Genomic DNA, 14,715 nt, shown 5'->3' with positions numbered 1-14,715 from the left:
AAGTTAAATATGTTTGATCTTTTGATTGTTTGTATGAGAAATGTCTAAAAGTCTCGTCACCTGTTGTGTTAATGGAGCAAATAAAGAACTCATGAAACATATATTCAAGTGGAGATTTAAAATTCATTCTTCACCTTGAAAACAATCTCACCACAAGGTCCGTTTAGTAGCTGTTCGCTTTCAATCATATAACATGATTGTCCCTAGCAAAACGGACTTTGCCCAACAATCATAAAACTGAAAATTTCCATTTTTCCAGGCACAAGTGCTTCTCATCCATGTTGGCTTGAAAGTTGAGATTGTATACGGTCAAAAGCACCGGAACAGCTGCTAAATGGATCTCAAGATAGATACTTAAACATTTACAATTCCAGCAGGATAACTGGACTGAAAGGAAGATCATACATTGTGATTGAAAGCTCTAGAACAGCTACTAAATGGACTTTGTGGGATTGTTTTCACTCAGACAACACTTAACCTGTGTTGCAACAAATATTGAGGCTTCTTCTCACAACTGCAAGCCATCCGCATGAAGTCAGAGTACATTTTGTCCATAATGTTATGAAGGTACTACAGCGGTGATGTCAGACGCCGTATATCATGTGACCGACAGGTATCCTGATTGAAGTGGAACAGATGAGACGATGATGTGCTCATGAAGGACACAGCTGTAGGGTCCTGCTTGACTGATGGTTGGGTTGTCCCTTAAAGGACGGTCAAACAGTGTACTGATAAAATCTAATCATGATCCTCATATGATTTATTACTTAGATGAAATTTAGAGGGAATTAGAAACTATTTCATCCATATGTTGGAAATTTTTCATTGTGTGCCTTTACATGGAAATGAAAATAGTGTCTGAGGTTTAGAGTATTTGTTAAAAGCAACATGCATCTGCTGAAAAAACTCTGAATGCTGATGTTCATTTTCATAATATTTACATCTCCGACTCTGAGCTCAAACTAGTCTATCTATTCAATGAGACGTTTTACATAGTGAAATTTTATTTTCTCTGTATATGTTTATTCTTCTTCCTCACTTCAGTCCTCTAGTTTTTTTTAACCCTTTATTATTCAGAGAGGTTTCACTGAGAGAAAGCCTCTCTTTAGCAGGAATTTATTGATCACATTCACACAGTTACACATTACAACCACAGACTGATCTGCCGGCCACTGAGCAGCTTCACTGGAGCAGTTTGGGTTAAGGGTCTTGCACAAGGGCACCTCCAGTGGTGATAATGAGGGAGGGGCAAGTGCTGCTTTTTCACTTTCCCCACCCAGAATTATCCTGCCAGTTCAGGGATTGAACCGATGACCTTCCGATCACAAACTTGCTTCTCTAACCCATTAGGCAAACACTGGTATTCATGGCCAATTTAAGCCACTTCCTCCCAGTCTGTGGATTGTATGTGCACACTGTTGCCTTCGAGGATCCATCTTCTACAATGCACATTAGAGCTACAACAATTAGTCAATTAATTGATTAGTCCACCAACAGAACATTAATTGACAACTATTTTAATAATTGATTAGTTGTTTTGAGTCATTTACAAAAAAATCCAAAATCCTCTGGTCTCAGCTTCTAGTGGGACGAAACAAGACATTTGAAGACGTCACTTTGGTAACTTAGATGGGCATTTTTTATTATTTTCTGATGTTTATAGACTAAACAATTAACATATTAATTAAGAAAAAAATCAAATCAATAGGTTAATTAATAATGAAAATAATCTTTAGTTGTAAACCTAATGCACAAAGCAGGTTACACATGACAGCTGTATTATTAGACTCAAACTCAGAACCAAAATCATTATTATTGACCAACAGTGACTCTCAAAATATTTAGACACACTGGAAAGAAAACAAATGAAGAGGAAGACACACACAGAAAAAAACAAAGACAGCAAAGCTAAACAAATTCAGTCATATTGAAATTATGTAAAGCAGGAATTAAAATAGATATATACATATAAACAGCGTCGACAAACACACAGTAAACAGGTTAAATTGTTACAAGGTTGCAGGCTGGTTGTTATTGACCTGTAGGCCTGTAAGTAGAACACAAAGAACACTGGAATCAATATTATATGATTAATGCAAGATTAACACACCAGAGGTGGTATGTGTGGTTATTAATGGTGGAAAGTAACTAAGTAGATTCACTTAGTCACTTGACTGGTTTAGTCCTGTGGTTCCCAACCTAGGGGTCGGGGCCCTCCAAAGGGTCACCAGATAAATCTGAGGGGTCGTGAGATGATTAATGGGAGAGAAAAGAAAAAACAAAGTTCTGATACACAAATCTGTTTTCAGTTTTTGGACTTTCTCTCTAATCTTTTAATGAATTGAATTAATTGAAATATTGGATCAGTTGGACATTTATTGAAATGAAACCATGTGAGACGTTTAAAGGGAAAAATCAATATTTGGTGGAGCTGTTAACAACTCATAGACATGTGAAATGTGACCCCGACTACACACTGCTTTATGTAAGACGTCAAAAGTCAAAAAGGTTGGAAACCACTGGTTTCATCTTTAACGTGTTGTGTTTTAAAAACTGGTTAGATTATCCATTGTGCAAAATCTTCATCTGAAAAGTAACTAAAAATAAATGTAGTGGAGTAGAAAGTGCAGTATTTCCCCCTGAAATGTAGTGGAGTGGAAGTATGAAGTAGCATCAAATGAAAATACTTAGTAAAGTAAAGTATAAGTACCCTTAAAATTGTACTGAAGTAAATGTACTTAGTAATTCTCTACCACTGGCTGGGGGTGGTGGGGTAGATGCATGGATGTATTGGATAGGTGGGAGGTTTTTGGAGATTGGGATGGGGGTGAGGTGGTTTGGAGAGGGGTTCAGGGGAAATAATCTGTAGACTAGTTGTGTTTAAAGTCTTTCAACATTATTATAGTGTATTCAAATTAACTGTTAACGGCATCTACCTGTGAATATATTCATGCAACATTTTAATAAAGAAATTTTCACGATAGAAATGAATCTTGAACGTAACATAAACCTGTTTTTCATCATCAGCTACATTCAAGGTCTCTCTGGCTCCTCCCACCTCATGGTATCCTAGCAGCAGAGCTCTGAGCTCTCTCCTGATTGGTCCATTTCCAAGAATCCGCCATATTCAAACTTCCGCCGTAGTGTGTGTGTGTTTGTTCTTCTGTTGTCATCGATCTCCTACTTTCTTTGTACAAATCGGGCCAGTTTTCGTACATCTGAACTTTGTCTTTTGTTCGCTAAAGTCTATCCTCGTCTCGGTGTAACTGATTTCAAGACGAAGCCTCGTGCAAAATGGAAGAAAATGAGGAAGTTAGTGGGAGGACGGTGGGAAACAAAAAGAAGAGGACATCCATCAGCGCCGCCGAGCCCTCTCCTCAAACTCTCCGGAGAAACAACTCCAAAAAGTTCGTATATATGTCGAAATAACGTTTTATTATATACGATTATTCATTTTGAAGCTCTGTTTGGAGATATAATACGACTTTTCGCGCTACAGTTAGCCAACTGTGACGGTGCAGGGCTGGTAACTGGCATATGATGCCTTCAAGTGCACCTCGGTAAACATAAAATTTCGTGTCATGCTTTAATCTGCAGCATTTCATTTGAAACCGTAACAAGATAAGATAACATAAGAAATATCTGTTTTAGCTGTCTGGATTTTTTAGAGATCAGCAGAGAAAACTCTCATGTAATAAAGGCTTTCATTTATTGTACGATTGCATTGTTATTGTTAAATTAGTGATGACAACAAGAAAAACTAAGAGTGAAGAAAGACCCAATTAGAGCTAAATGTAATGATAATTTTCTTTATCAATTCATCTGTCAACAATTTTCACAATTAATTGACAAACTCTATAAAATGTCAAAAAATAGTGAATACTGGCCATCATAACTTTCCCAGAGCAAAACCAAAATACATCATATTTATTGTTTTGGTCAACCAACAAAAGGCTGTAACTAACGACTATTGTCATTATCAATTCATCTGTTGATTGTTTTCTTGATTAATTGATTAGTTGGTTTATGAATTGTCAGAAAATGGTGAAAAATGTTGATCACTGTTTACCAGAGGTGAAGGTGATGTCTTCAAATGTCTTGTTTATTATCAGAAAATACACATTTGAGAAATTGGACCTGGAGAAATTGGATGTTTTTTTTTCTTAAAAATGCCTCAAAACAATTAATCAATTACCAAAATAGTTGGCGATTAATTTAAAAGTTGGCAACTAATTGATTAATCAACTAATTGTTGCAGCGCTAAACCAATAGAAAAACCCAAAGATAATCTGTTGACTAACAAAAGTGGCAAATTCTCACATTTAAGAAGCTGAAACCATCGACTATTTGGCATTTTTGCTTGATTTAGGAAATTAATTGTTTATCAAAACTTTCTGTTGATTATATGATTCATTGATTCATTTCAGCTGTCGAATCAACGGTAGTGTAACTTAGATCAGCATACTATTAATATTGGCCCTTACAGTCTTTATCAGTTCAGTATTGTTTGTAATGCAAACACTGGGTATCTGGGGAGTTGTCATTGGCACTTAAATGCAACAGTCTGCATAGCAACACAATACAATATGTTTTTTCAGTGTCCTATAAATAGGCTCGTCCTCATAGTTCAACCTGTGCTGCACCTGCATGTGTACTTGCAGACAATATTAATATCCGTAGACATAGTTGAGAAATTACTTTATATTTGTATTGGCCTCAAATATCTCACTGTATTCTCGTAAAGTAGTAATTTATAATCACAATGTACCAAACAATAATGAAGGTACATGTTAACCTACATGATCATTAGCATGTAATTACTACTTTGTAGAGCTGAAACGATGAGTCAATCAAAAGAAAATTAATCACCAACTATTTTGATAATTAATTCATTGTTTTGAGTCATTTTTTTCTAGAAAAATGCCCAAATTCTCTGGTTCCAGCTTCTCAGATTTGAATATTCTCTGGTTTCTTTAGTCTTCTATGATAATAAACTGAATATCTTTGGGTTTGTGGACTGTTGGTCAGGACAAAACAAGACATTTTAGGTTTTATCTTGGGCTTTTGGAAACAGTGGTCGACATTTTATAGACCAAAGGACTAATCAATTAATCAAGAAAATAATCAACAGATTAATCAGTAATTAAAATAACTGTTAGTTGCAGCCCTACTACTCTGTTTACATGATGACATGAACTCTGCCACTTAAAAATCACATCCCATCGACTTGTATCTTACAGAAAAATGCAACTTTAGTAGTTATATTCATAATTTTTTTTGGATCCTTGTTCTATACTCATGATTCTGTTATTTCCAACATGACTTGAAGGCTGCATTACATCTAGTAGGTTGTGCAGCAGTGTGTTCAGATCAACTTGGCCTTGACAGGATGTCGCTCCTTCAGAGGAAGACACTGTAACTCTCTGTAGCAGCATTGTTTTGTCACCTTAAGTGACTTTATTTTCTGCAGCAGCAGAGAGCAGATCAGCTCCTTATATGGTTTTAAATATTATGATCCATCAGTTATCACCAACAGCATTTGACACATTTGAAACATAACAGCAGCTTGGACAAAAATGGCACAAAAAGTATGCATATAACTACCAGAGCTGTGATGCATTCCCAGTTTAGGAGTAAAGTAATAAAAACAATAATTCAGTTTCTCTCTACTTTCTTCTCTTTTGATTAATTTGACTGATTATTGTCATCAGGTATCCACCTAGAATAAGCCAAACCGCAACTATATACACTTGTTTTCACTGTGCACAACCATAACTTTTTTCTTTGATTTCCTTTAGACCTCCAATGCAGAGAGGCAGCTCCTTCACGTTTCTTACTCCGGGGACACCATGGGACTTCAGTTTAGTGAGTTCATGTTGAAAACATCACGTTAAACATGACTGTCACGAGCCATACATGTGACTTCTATAATTAATACTTGCAATTGCATGTCGTCATTCATCATATCATTACATTTATATTAGAGATGCTGCTACATATGTATTGTCTGAACTCTCATCAGACCTGTAAAAGTAACATGTGTGTTGTTGTGTTGTTACAGAAGAGAAAACGCAAAGAGAAGGACGATGACACAGTCAGCCTGTCCAGTTTTGACCTCAAGGTGAGAGTTAGGGCAGCTTACTGTCTGTCCGTTGAGTGCAAGTCTAGTGCAGCACCCTTGAATGTGTCCTAACAAGAAACTTTAATCCCTCTGCGTGACGCAGTTCCTCGCCACAGACAGCCATGGGTGCACCATGGGTGTGTTAGGAGCTCAGGATAATCCCACTATGCCTTAGACACTAACATAAACAGTGTCTGTCTGAGGAAATAGTGATGAAAGAAAATCAGCCACATTATGCCATAGATGATGAAATTAATGGTTCAATCAATATAACAAAAGCAGTGCTGTTCAATATTTAAAATATTGTACATAATATTAATAATAATATTAATAATAATCATAACAACATAAGAAAAAAGTAGAAACATCATATAATCTCTGCAGGTACAGAACTTTTGCTTTTTGACAGGAGTTGAAAGAACATAGTTGTTAAAAACGTTAATTACAAAGTGTAACAGAAAGCCTTGTATTGAAACCACAGTCTACAATTGGCCCCAGTTTGTGCCTCTAATGTATTAGCATAGCTTTGGATCACAGAGGAAACCATCGGTTTCTTTAAAAGTTAATTAACCAGCGATGTTTGAAGAACCCTGAGGGTTTACTGACGGTAATTTCTTCCCTCGCCATCTGGATAAAACATTTCTGTCCAATGCACGATAAAAAACAACTTGTGAAATGTGTTAAAGATCTTTTTTTATTATTAAGCAGACTGAATATTTAATCATCTCGATGGTCAGAAGAGTCTTTGTGGATTCTGGAAATATCAGAACAACAGTTACTGTGATTTTCAAACATTGCAGGTTAATTATCTTTTACAACAGGGGTGTTCAAAGTCTGAGACTGTGGGCCTCCCCTCAGACAAAGGTGCTCCCTCTTGGTTTACTTGCTTAGTTTCAATACCTGGATGCCTGTGGGCTCATGATTGTTATTTGATCCCATAGACACTCAATAGTTGAGCCAACATAGCCTGATATTGCTGTTTGACGTAAGTTCTGACTACACCAAATACATTAAAAAGTCTGTCTGAAGGCATTTATTAGTTTCTGACTCTGGGAAAGTGGGAAAAGCAGTAAAATTCCCCAAAACTTCTGTATCTCTGAACTATCTCTTTTATCCAAATCACACACATTTAAGCTATTCTGTGTGATCTCCTTTTGATAACTAATGTAATATTTTTTCACTTCCATTCACTGAGCCTCCCCTGAAACGGTTTAGAGCACCCCTGTGTTTGCTAATTCATGAGGGGCTTGGGGCTAATATACAACAGTGTTCAAGGTATTCTTCCACCCCTACTGTGTTACCGTATTACAATCGAGTGGAAATGAAGACAGTTTATTTCCTTGATTCCCAGGAACCCAACAACAAGCGTGTACGACCGATGGTCAAAGTTTCATCCCTGGTCAACTTAATATCTCCTTCAAAGAACGGAGCAGTGCGACGCTTTGGCCAAACTATCCAGGTAGCATAAATGTTGTACTTGTTTTCCATGACAGACTCTACAAACTATAAGCAAACTTTGTGTTTTGATCATAAAATAATTAAACTTTTTGTTTCCAGTCGATGTCGTTACGTGGTGATGGCAAGTCACCCGGGACATCCCTCAAAGGCAGCAGCAAGGCAGCAGGTCCAACACCCACTAAACGCAGAAACAGCACGCTGTGGTCGGAGACGCTGGATGTTCATCAGAAGAGCTCGTTCTCCGCCAAAGAGATCAAGAGACAAGAGGTTGTGCATTTGAATCTTTTATACGTATTGATTACACTGAGCCAAAAAAAAAAAGTGCAGAGAGCAGAAAATCTAACTTCTCCTGTTATTGTTTCTCTTGTATGTAACATTTATTCTCCAGGCGATTCATGAGCTTTACAGGGGAGAACAAGATCTCATTGAAGATCTCCAACTTGCACGAAAGGTTAGAGAATTGGTTTGAAAATGATCCCAAAGAAAACAAAACATGAATCCTCCCTTTGTCGACGTGGTTTTTGCATTCACACTGTTGCTTCGCTTACGTTCAGGCATACCACGATCCCATGCTGAAGCTTTCCATCATGACAGAGGAGGAACTGGCTCATATTTTTGGGGATCTGGATGCGTACATCCCCTTACATGAGGGTGAGTAATCACTGCCTTTTTAGAAGTGAAACTGCACTAATTGTTTCCTGTTATGTTTCCTTCCTTAAATGTGTTTCTGACTGTGCGTGTGCTTCTTTTTTTTTTTGTTCTCTTTAGACTTATTGATGAAGCTGACTGAGGGAACCGGCCCTGATGGAACAGTAGCTCAGATCGGACGGATAGTAATAGACTGGGTATGTATGATAGCACACTCAGAATACACTAAGTGGATGTTTACTTGAAGTAGAGCTGCAACGATTCATCGATTAGTCGATCAACAAAAAATTGACAACTATTTTGATAATTAGTCGTTTTGAGTCATTTTTAAGAAAAAAAAAAGTAAAAATTCTCCAGTTCCAGCTTCTTAAATGTGAATATTTTTTGGTTTCTTTACTCCTCTGTGATCATAAACAGAATATCTTTGGTTTGTGGACAGTTTGTCGGACAAAACAAGATATTTGATATTCCAAAATAAGGCTTTGGGAAATGTCTTGCACCTGACAGGAAAGAGACAACTCTCTATAGTATTGTCACACTTTCTTTGATGCGCGGTCTGGCACACTCACACTCGATACTGACGTATGAGCTGCTGTAGAGGAAGTGAGACCTGAACAACAGGGTGAAATCTTCTTAATCTGTTTCACACCAACCTGTAAGAGTTGTTGTGACTGGTGTCTGCATGATTATACCCAAACAGACATGGCAGGATCCGTTTCAGAATAAACAGATGTTCTTTGTTTCCTTTTCACACAGGAACATACTGTTGAGACACACAAACATGATTTTCTACGACTATCACTAAGCATTTTAACCTTTCACAAGTTCACACAAGCATTTATACATATTCATACAATAATTTCCCACACAGAAACAGTGACATTTTTCACCATTTTCTGACATTCTGTAGACCGAACGACTAATCGAGGAAGTGGATCTTCAAACGCTGTTACATATCAGAACATTATTGCATGTAAAAACTGTTATTGTGTCTTTTCAGCTGCCTGGTCTAAACGCTTACAAAGACTACTGCAGCAATCAGCTTGCAGCCAAGGCCCTGCTGGACCAGAAAAAACAGGATAGACGGGTCCAGGACTTCCTGCAGCGATGCTTGGAATCGCCCTTCAGCAGGAAACTGGACCTCTGGAGCTTCCTAGACATCCCGCGTTCACGCTTGGTGAAATACCCGCTGCTGCTGCGAGAGATCCTCAGACACACTCCTCCTGATCACCCGGACGTAGCTAGTCTGGAGAGAGCTGTATGTTATCTATGTTACACACTTTTGCAATTATGAACTGTTTTTGCTTATATTTAGCTGTGAAATCTGATAAATTACACGACCGCAAGCCTATAACATGAATTTATCAACAGTAATACGCCTTCATTTTTTGGTAATAGCACATTTCAGTTGTTATTCAGGCTTGTTTGTTGGTGTTCAGCCAAATTGCCAACTGATAACAGTCCTACTTTTATTATCCAGATCACTATAATCCAGGGAATTCTGTCTGATATCAACGTGAGGAAAGGGGAGTCAGAGTGCCAGTATTATATAGACAAACTGGAGTACCTGGATGAAAAGCAGCGGGACCCTCTCATAGACAACTGTAAGGTCCTCCTGTGTCACGGCGAGCTGAGGAACAAGAGCGGCTCGGTAAGAATTAGGATTACTCTCCTCATCTTTAGCTTCCACATGTAATAAACTATCTGTTGTATGAAAATGACCTTTAATATGTAACTTTGCAGAGGTTGCATGTGTTCCTCTTCTCTGAGCTGCTGGTTCTGACCCGACCGGTGACTCGAAATGACAGGAGCTGCTTCCAGGTGTATCGACAGCCCATCCCGGTTCGGGACTTGGCTCTAGAGGACCTGCAGGATGGAGAGATCCGCATGGGGGGATCCTTCAGAGGGGCTTTCACCAATGGAGAGAAAGGTACGATGAGTTGTAGTGGCTACAGTTGTACTTTGTCACCAATTAAATGACAACAACTTTGATTGTTTTCACTGGTTTCACCTTTTCAGATGTGAAGATTTGCTGCTTTTCTCTCTTTATATCTTTGTGCATTTGATATATTTGAAGACATCACCTTTGACTCTGGGAAAGTGTGATGGGAATTTTTTTATTTTCTGACTTTTTATAGACTAAAAGATTAATTGAAAACTAACAGCCCTGATTTGGAAATTGTGTATAATTATCTCTGCCAGGTGTAAGCTTGGAGTGGATCATGTGTTTGGTCGTGTGTGTGCATGTGTTTACATTTATGATGCTCAATGACCTCTGGTTGTGTTGTCATGATTGATGATTTTTGAAAAACCTATTTTATAACACCATTCCTTATGAGCCTATAGTAAAACTTAGACTTTCGTCTTTCAGCAGTTTCAGCAGTCCTCGCCATTTTATGATATGAATTACAACATAGCAAAAGGCATTTCCAGCAATCGGCTAAAAACAAGCTTTATCTAGTCTGTTGCAGGCCACATTTTGGCCTTTGTTGTGACTCAGAAACAGACATCCATAGATAAGTTTGGTCTCATCTTGAACTGGAGCATCTGCTGACTAATTCCATACCCGATATGTTATGATCCACCTAAAGTTAGGCACGATACAAAATGAATAAATACAAAATGAATAAATCCCCTCTTCTGTTAACTTTGCTGCCATCTTGACTGTACCAGGGTTTCCTCTATATTCATTCTGCAGCAGCGGTTCACAGGATGTTTAACTGAAATTGTACACTCAGCGACATTTTCAGATTTATAATACATGTTGTGGGCACACTATGATCATCACATAAAGCATCGAAACAGCAGTAATCCAGCCACAAAGCTGTTTTCAGTGATGTTGCTGATTAGACCTCTTCACGTCAGTGTTGGTGTCTACAAGCTGTCCTTGATTGACACCTCTCTCTCTTTCCTGTTGCTCTTGTTTCATCTGTCAGGTTGGCACAGCTTACATTATTATCATTCTTATTTGTACATGCAGTTTCCAGCATAGCTCCACCCAACGTCCTGTGTGGGCGCAGGGCATTTAAAGCAATATGGACACATAATGGCACCCACACAAACCCATTTGTTTGTCCATGACGTGAGGGTTTTGACCCAGTTTGCACACTTTTAATACAGTCACAGTGTCCCTTGACTAACCAATTTATTAGTATTTTTATTTGTCACATGCACGCCACAGGACATCCAGTGAAGACTGAGCAAAAGAAAAGATGACAAAAACAGCAGATTTTTTCTCTTATAATAAGTGGGCTATAGAGGATGGGCTAAACTGCACCTCTTTCTCACTAAAGAAAGTAAAACTACTGTATGTGAACTAATTTACAGTGGACCAAATATCCATACATGTATGTAAAAGGGATTGTTTGTGATGGTGAGCCCACAGATAAATATCACTGACTCTACAGTTCCCCTCAGCTCTATAAAGTGTTACAGCTCTATAAACTTTACGGTTTTGGCTCATTTTTCACCCACAACAAGCAGCTGTTTTCAACCCCAAAAAAGCCCTAAAAACCCCCTGACGCTGCCTGGTACCAAACAGCAGACAGACAAAGTAAGCAGCTAGCAGGCGAACACAGAGGAGCATTTAGCAGCTAAAGAGCCAGATGTTTCCCTCAAGTGTTGGTGGACAGCAAAACAGAGCTAAAAGCAGGATGGATGTTGGACTTACATTCATCAGGTGCCTGAAACATGATATCTTTATTTATATAGCACTTTTCCAAACAGAGATACAGAGCATTTAACAATAAAAACCAAAATAATGAGTAAAAATGCTGAAATTATTAGATTACAAGAAGTATTTAAAAGTACAACACAGAAAGAAACAGTAAAATAATGAGGGGAAAAGAAAAAATAAGATCAAAACAAGATTAAAAACAATAGTTAGGATTTGAGTGAGTTGTAGCCTGAGATACTCAGGTAGGGAGACGGACTGAAAAGGCTCAGCAACAAACACGACTCCAAATGAATGTTGCTTCATATCTGCTGGATGTGTGAATAAGACACTGTCTGCTGAAAAGTTCCCCATATGAACTTTATAAGGTGATTATATGTCAGTGATATGTTCACAGCTTGTTTCTGCTGCCCCCAAGTGGCCAAAAAAATCCCATAAGCAGGTTTGAATTCACTGTTAAATTAAAATTATTGTGCTGACAAATGGCCTTAATGTGCAAAAGAGGGAGTTAAAATAAACACTATGTAGAAAGAATATGTTAAGTATTTTTGGTTGGAGTCTGGGAGGTAGGACAGTGTGTGTTTCCTACATGGATGTAATATAAGAGCTGGATACCAGACCAAAAATGGCACCCACTCAGTCCAATGAGAATTGCTCGGCTGGCGCATACATCAAAAAAGTTTGTAGTTTCCGTGTTGTGTGGCCCACTGGCCCATCCACGAGTTCCCGCTCAGCCAATAGACTTTACATTGTGATGATGTCACTTATTTTTAAATCGCCTTTCTTGACTTGAAGACAGTTTTACAAATATAAAACCTCCGTGGATCAAAAATGTAAAATAAAGTCAAGACCTTGTTTGCAGTTCGAGGTGTCCTGTCAACAGTTTTACAGACATCTCTCTTAAAGTGGTGGTCTATGGGGAAAATGGTTTTTGGGCCACAGGGGGGGTTTTCACTGCAATACAGCAAGTGACCACTGGGAGAAATTGGCTGCAAGGCTGAGCAGCGGCGCCCTATCCAGCTCTCCATGGTTTCCTGGCTCAGGGCCCTCAGAGTTCACAATCCTGATGGCTTGAGGAAATAAACTGTTTTTGGAGGATCCATTAAAACTGGATTCATGTAGTCAAGACTTTGCAGCCTTCTGAGATCCTGTCCAACTTGTTTTGTCTTTTTGATTTCTGTCTTTTTCTAGCTAAGAATGTTTTCCGTGTGAGCTCTATGGATCCCTCCCATGGCCAGTCCCACACACTGCATGTCAATGACGTCTACCACAAGCAGCAGTGGCTCAACTGCCTACGCACCGCGATGGCCCAACAACAGGGGGCTCCACCAAGAGTCCAGCAGGGAGAAGCTGTCAAAGCCAAGCGCCGCTCCTCCACTGTCTCACCCACCGTCTATGAAGAAGAGACAGACGAGAACTGTCCGCCGGTCCTGGGCCCCAAACTCAGGCCTCAGACGCTCTCTAAAACCAGACTGGACCAGAGGTTTCAAGGCTCTCTAAAGAGGAAGGAGACTGGAGTGTAGACATTCAGACGACCACGTGTGAACAGCATGTTTCCTGTCTGGTCACATGGGTCTGTCAGTCAATTATTTTTCAATGAAACCACTATTTTAGTGCTTTTGCTTTATTTTTGTAGCTGCACTGAAAAAGCCTTTCCAATCATTTCCGTCCAAATGTTTGTCCAACTTTAGTCTTATCTCATTTAAATGGTGTAATTAGTTTACAAAAAAAATGTGTGTGTCATTGTGACTGAAATGTATGTTTACACCAGCGAAATATGTGTGGAATTAGTGTTTTATGTGTCAACTTTATACCACTTGTCGCTATTCAGATTTTGTTTCATCAGTTTTCCAGTTTAAATGCTTTTCTTCTTTCTTTTTTTTTTTTGCTGTAATCATAATATCATATATGCAGTTTTCACGTGTGCGGTATCTGTGCCAAGATAAGGGATCAAGACGCTGGGAGATTGAGTCTCAACTGTCAAACTGTGCAGGAAGCAGTTAAGCGTGAGAAGTCTAAAAATAAAGATCAAGATAACGAGCAACAAGTGAGAACACTGACCACAGAAACGATAAGGTAAAAACATGTCAAAATGATCTGGATGTATTCAGTGGAAAGATGTTACTCAGAAAAAATAAAACATTTAGTTTGTACTTTGAATGAGCCTTGGGTATGATTAACTGCGAGATTATGTTGCAACACACACACACACATCCTCTCAGTTGTACTTTGACCACTCAGCCACTTCCTTTTACTGCTGACAGAGCTGTTCGATAACGTGTTGCAACATCTGTCCAGCAAACAGAAGCTGAGAGGAACTCAGAAATGTGCTATTTTTTACGTTTAGTGTGTTCAAAAGAACTTCTCCTAAATGTTGTTTCTTACTTTTCTCAAAAAAAATACAATTGCAAAGGCGGTAAGTTCTTTTAAAGAGGTACTCATTTTATTGGATATACAGTAAAAACCTCACTTTATTCATCAATTCTTATTTAAAGTGAGAATACAAACTCATGTTTTACTCTGTGTGAAGTTCTTATGAAGTTTATACCCCCTAATCAGGCTTCTTTGTGGCCTGAAAGACAGCAGAGTCTACAAAATGATTTGCATCAACTGTTGATTTTACATATTTACACAGCTGGTTTTATACCACTGTTGTTCGGCATTTGCTTATCGGCAGTTTCCTAATTTTATTATTCTGTGCTAGCTATTGTGAAACTTCCAGCTTCTGGTGTGTCAGAGTGGTGTGCAAAACAAATAAGAAAAATGTACTTTCTCATACTGCGTAGAAAAAAAATACACTGTTGATGTGTGTGAA

General features: G+C 38.5%; 1 protein-coding gene across 1 annotated transcript; it reads left to right on the top strand.

Moving 5' to 3' along the window:
- Nucleotides 1–3,111: 3,111 nt before the first annotated feature.
- LOC137183276 (neuroepithelial cell-transforming gene 1 protein-like) lies at nucleotides 3,112–14,060 on the top strand. The gene is made up of 12 exons (XM_067590203.1): nucleotides 3,112–3,407; nucleotides 5,799–5,865; nucleotides 6,062–6,121; nucleotides 7,473–7,580; nucleotides 7,679–7,846; nucleotides 7,968–8,030; nucleotides 8,134–8,230; nucleotides 8,348–8,424; nucleotides 9,228–9,485; nucleotides 9,708–9,878; nucleotides 9,971–10,157; nucleotides 13,092–14,060. The coding sequence occupies exons 1-12, from the start codon at nucleotides 3,295–3,297 to the stop codon at nucleotides 13,421–13,423; spliced, it is 1,701 nt and encodes a 566-aa protein (XP_067446304.1). The 5' UTR covers nucleotides 3,112–3,294; the 3' UTR covers nucleotides 13,424–14,060.
- Nucleotides 14,061–14,715: the final 655 nt, after the last annotated feature.

The sequence above is a fragment of the Thunnus thynnus genome, chromosome 5 (genome assembly GCF_963924715.1).
Source record: "Thunnus thynnus chromosome 5, fThuThy2.1, whole genome shotgun sequence".
Taxonomy (NCBI): domain Eukaryota; kingdom Metazoa; phylum Chordata; class Actinopteri; order Scombriformes; family Scombridae; genus Thunnus; species Thunnus thynnus.
The sequence above is the reverse complement of the archived record's forward strand: the minus strand, read 5'-3'. Positions and strand labels throughout refer to the sequence as shown.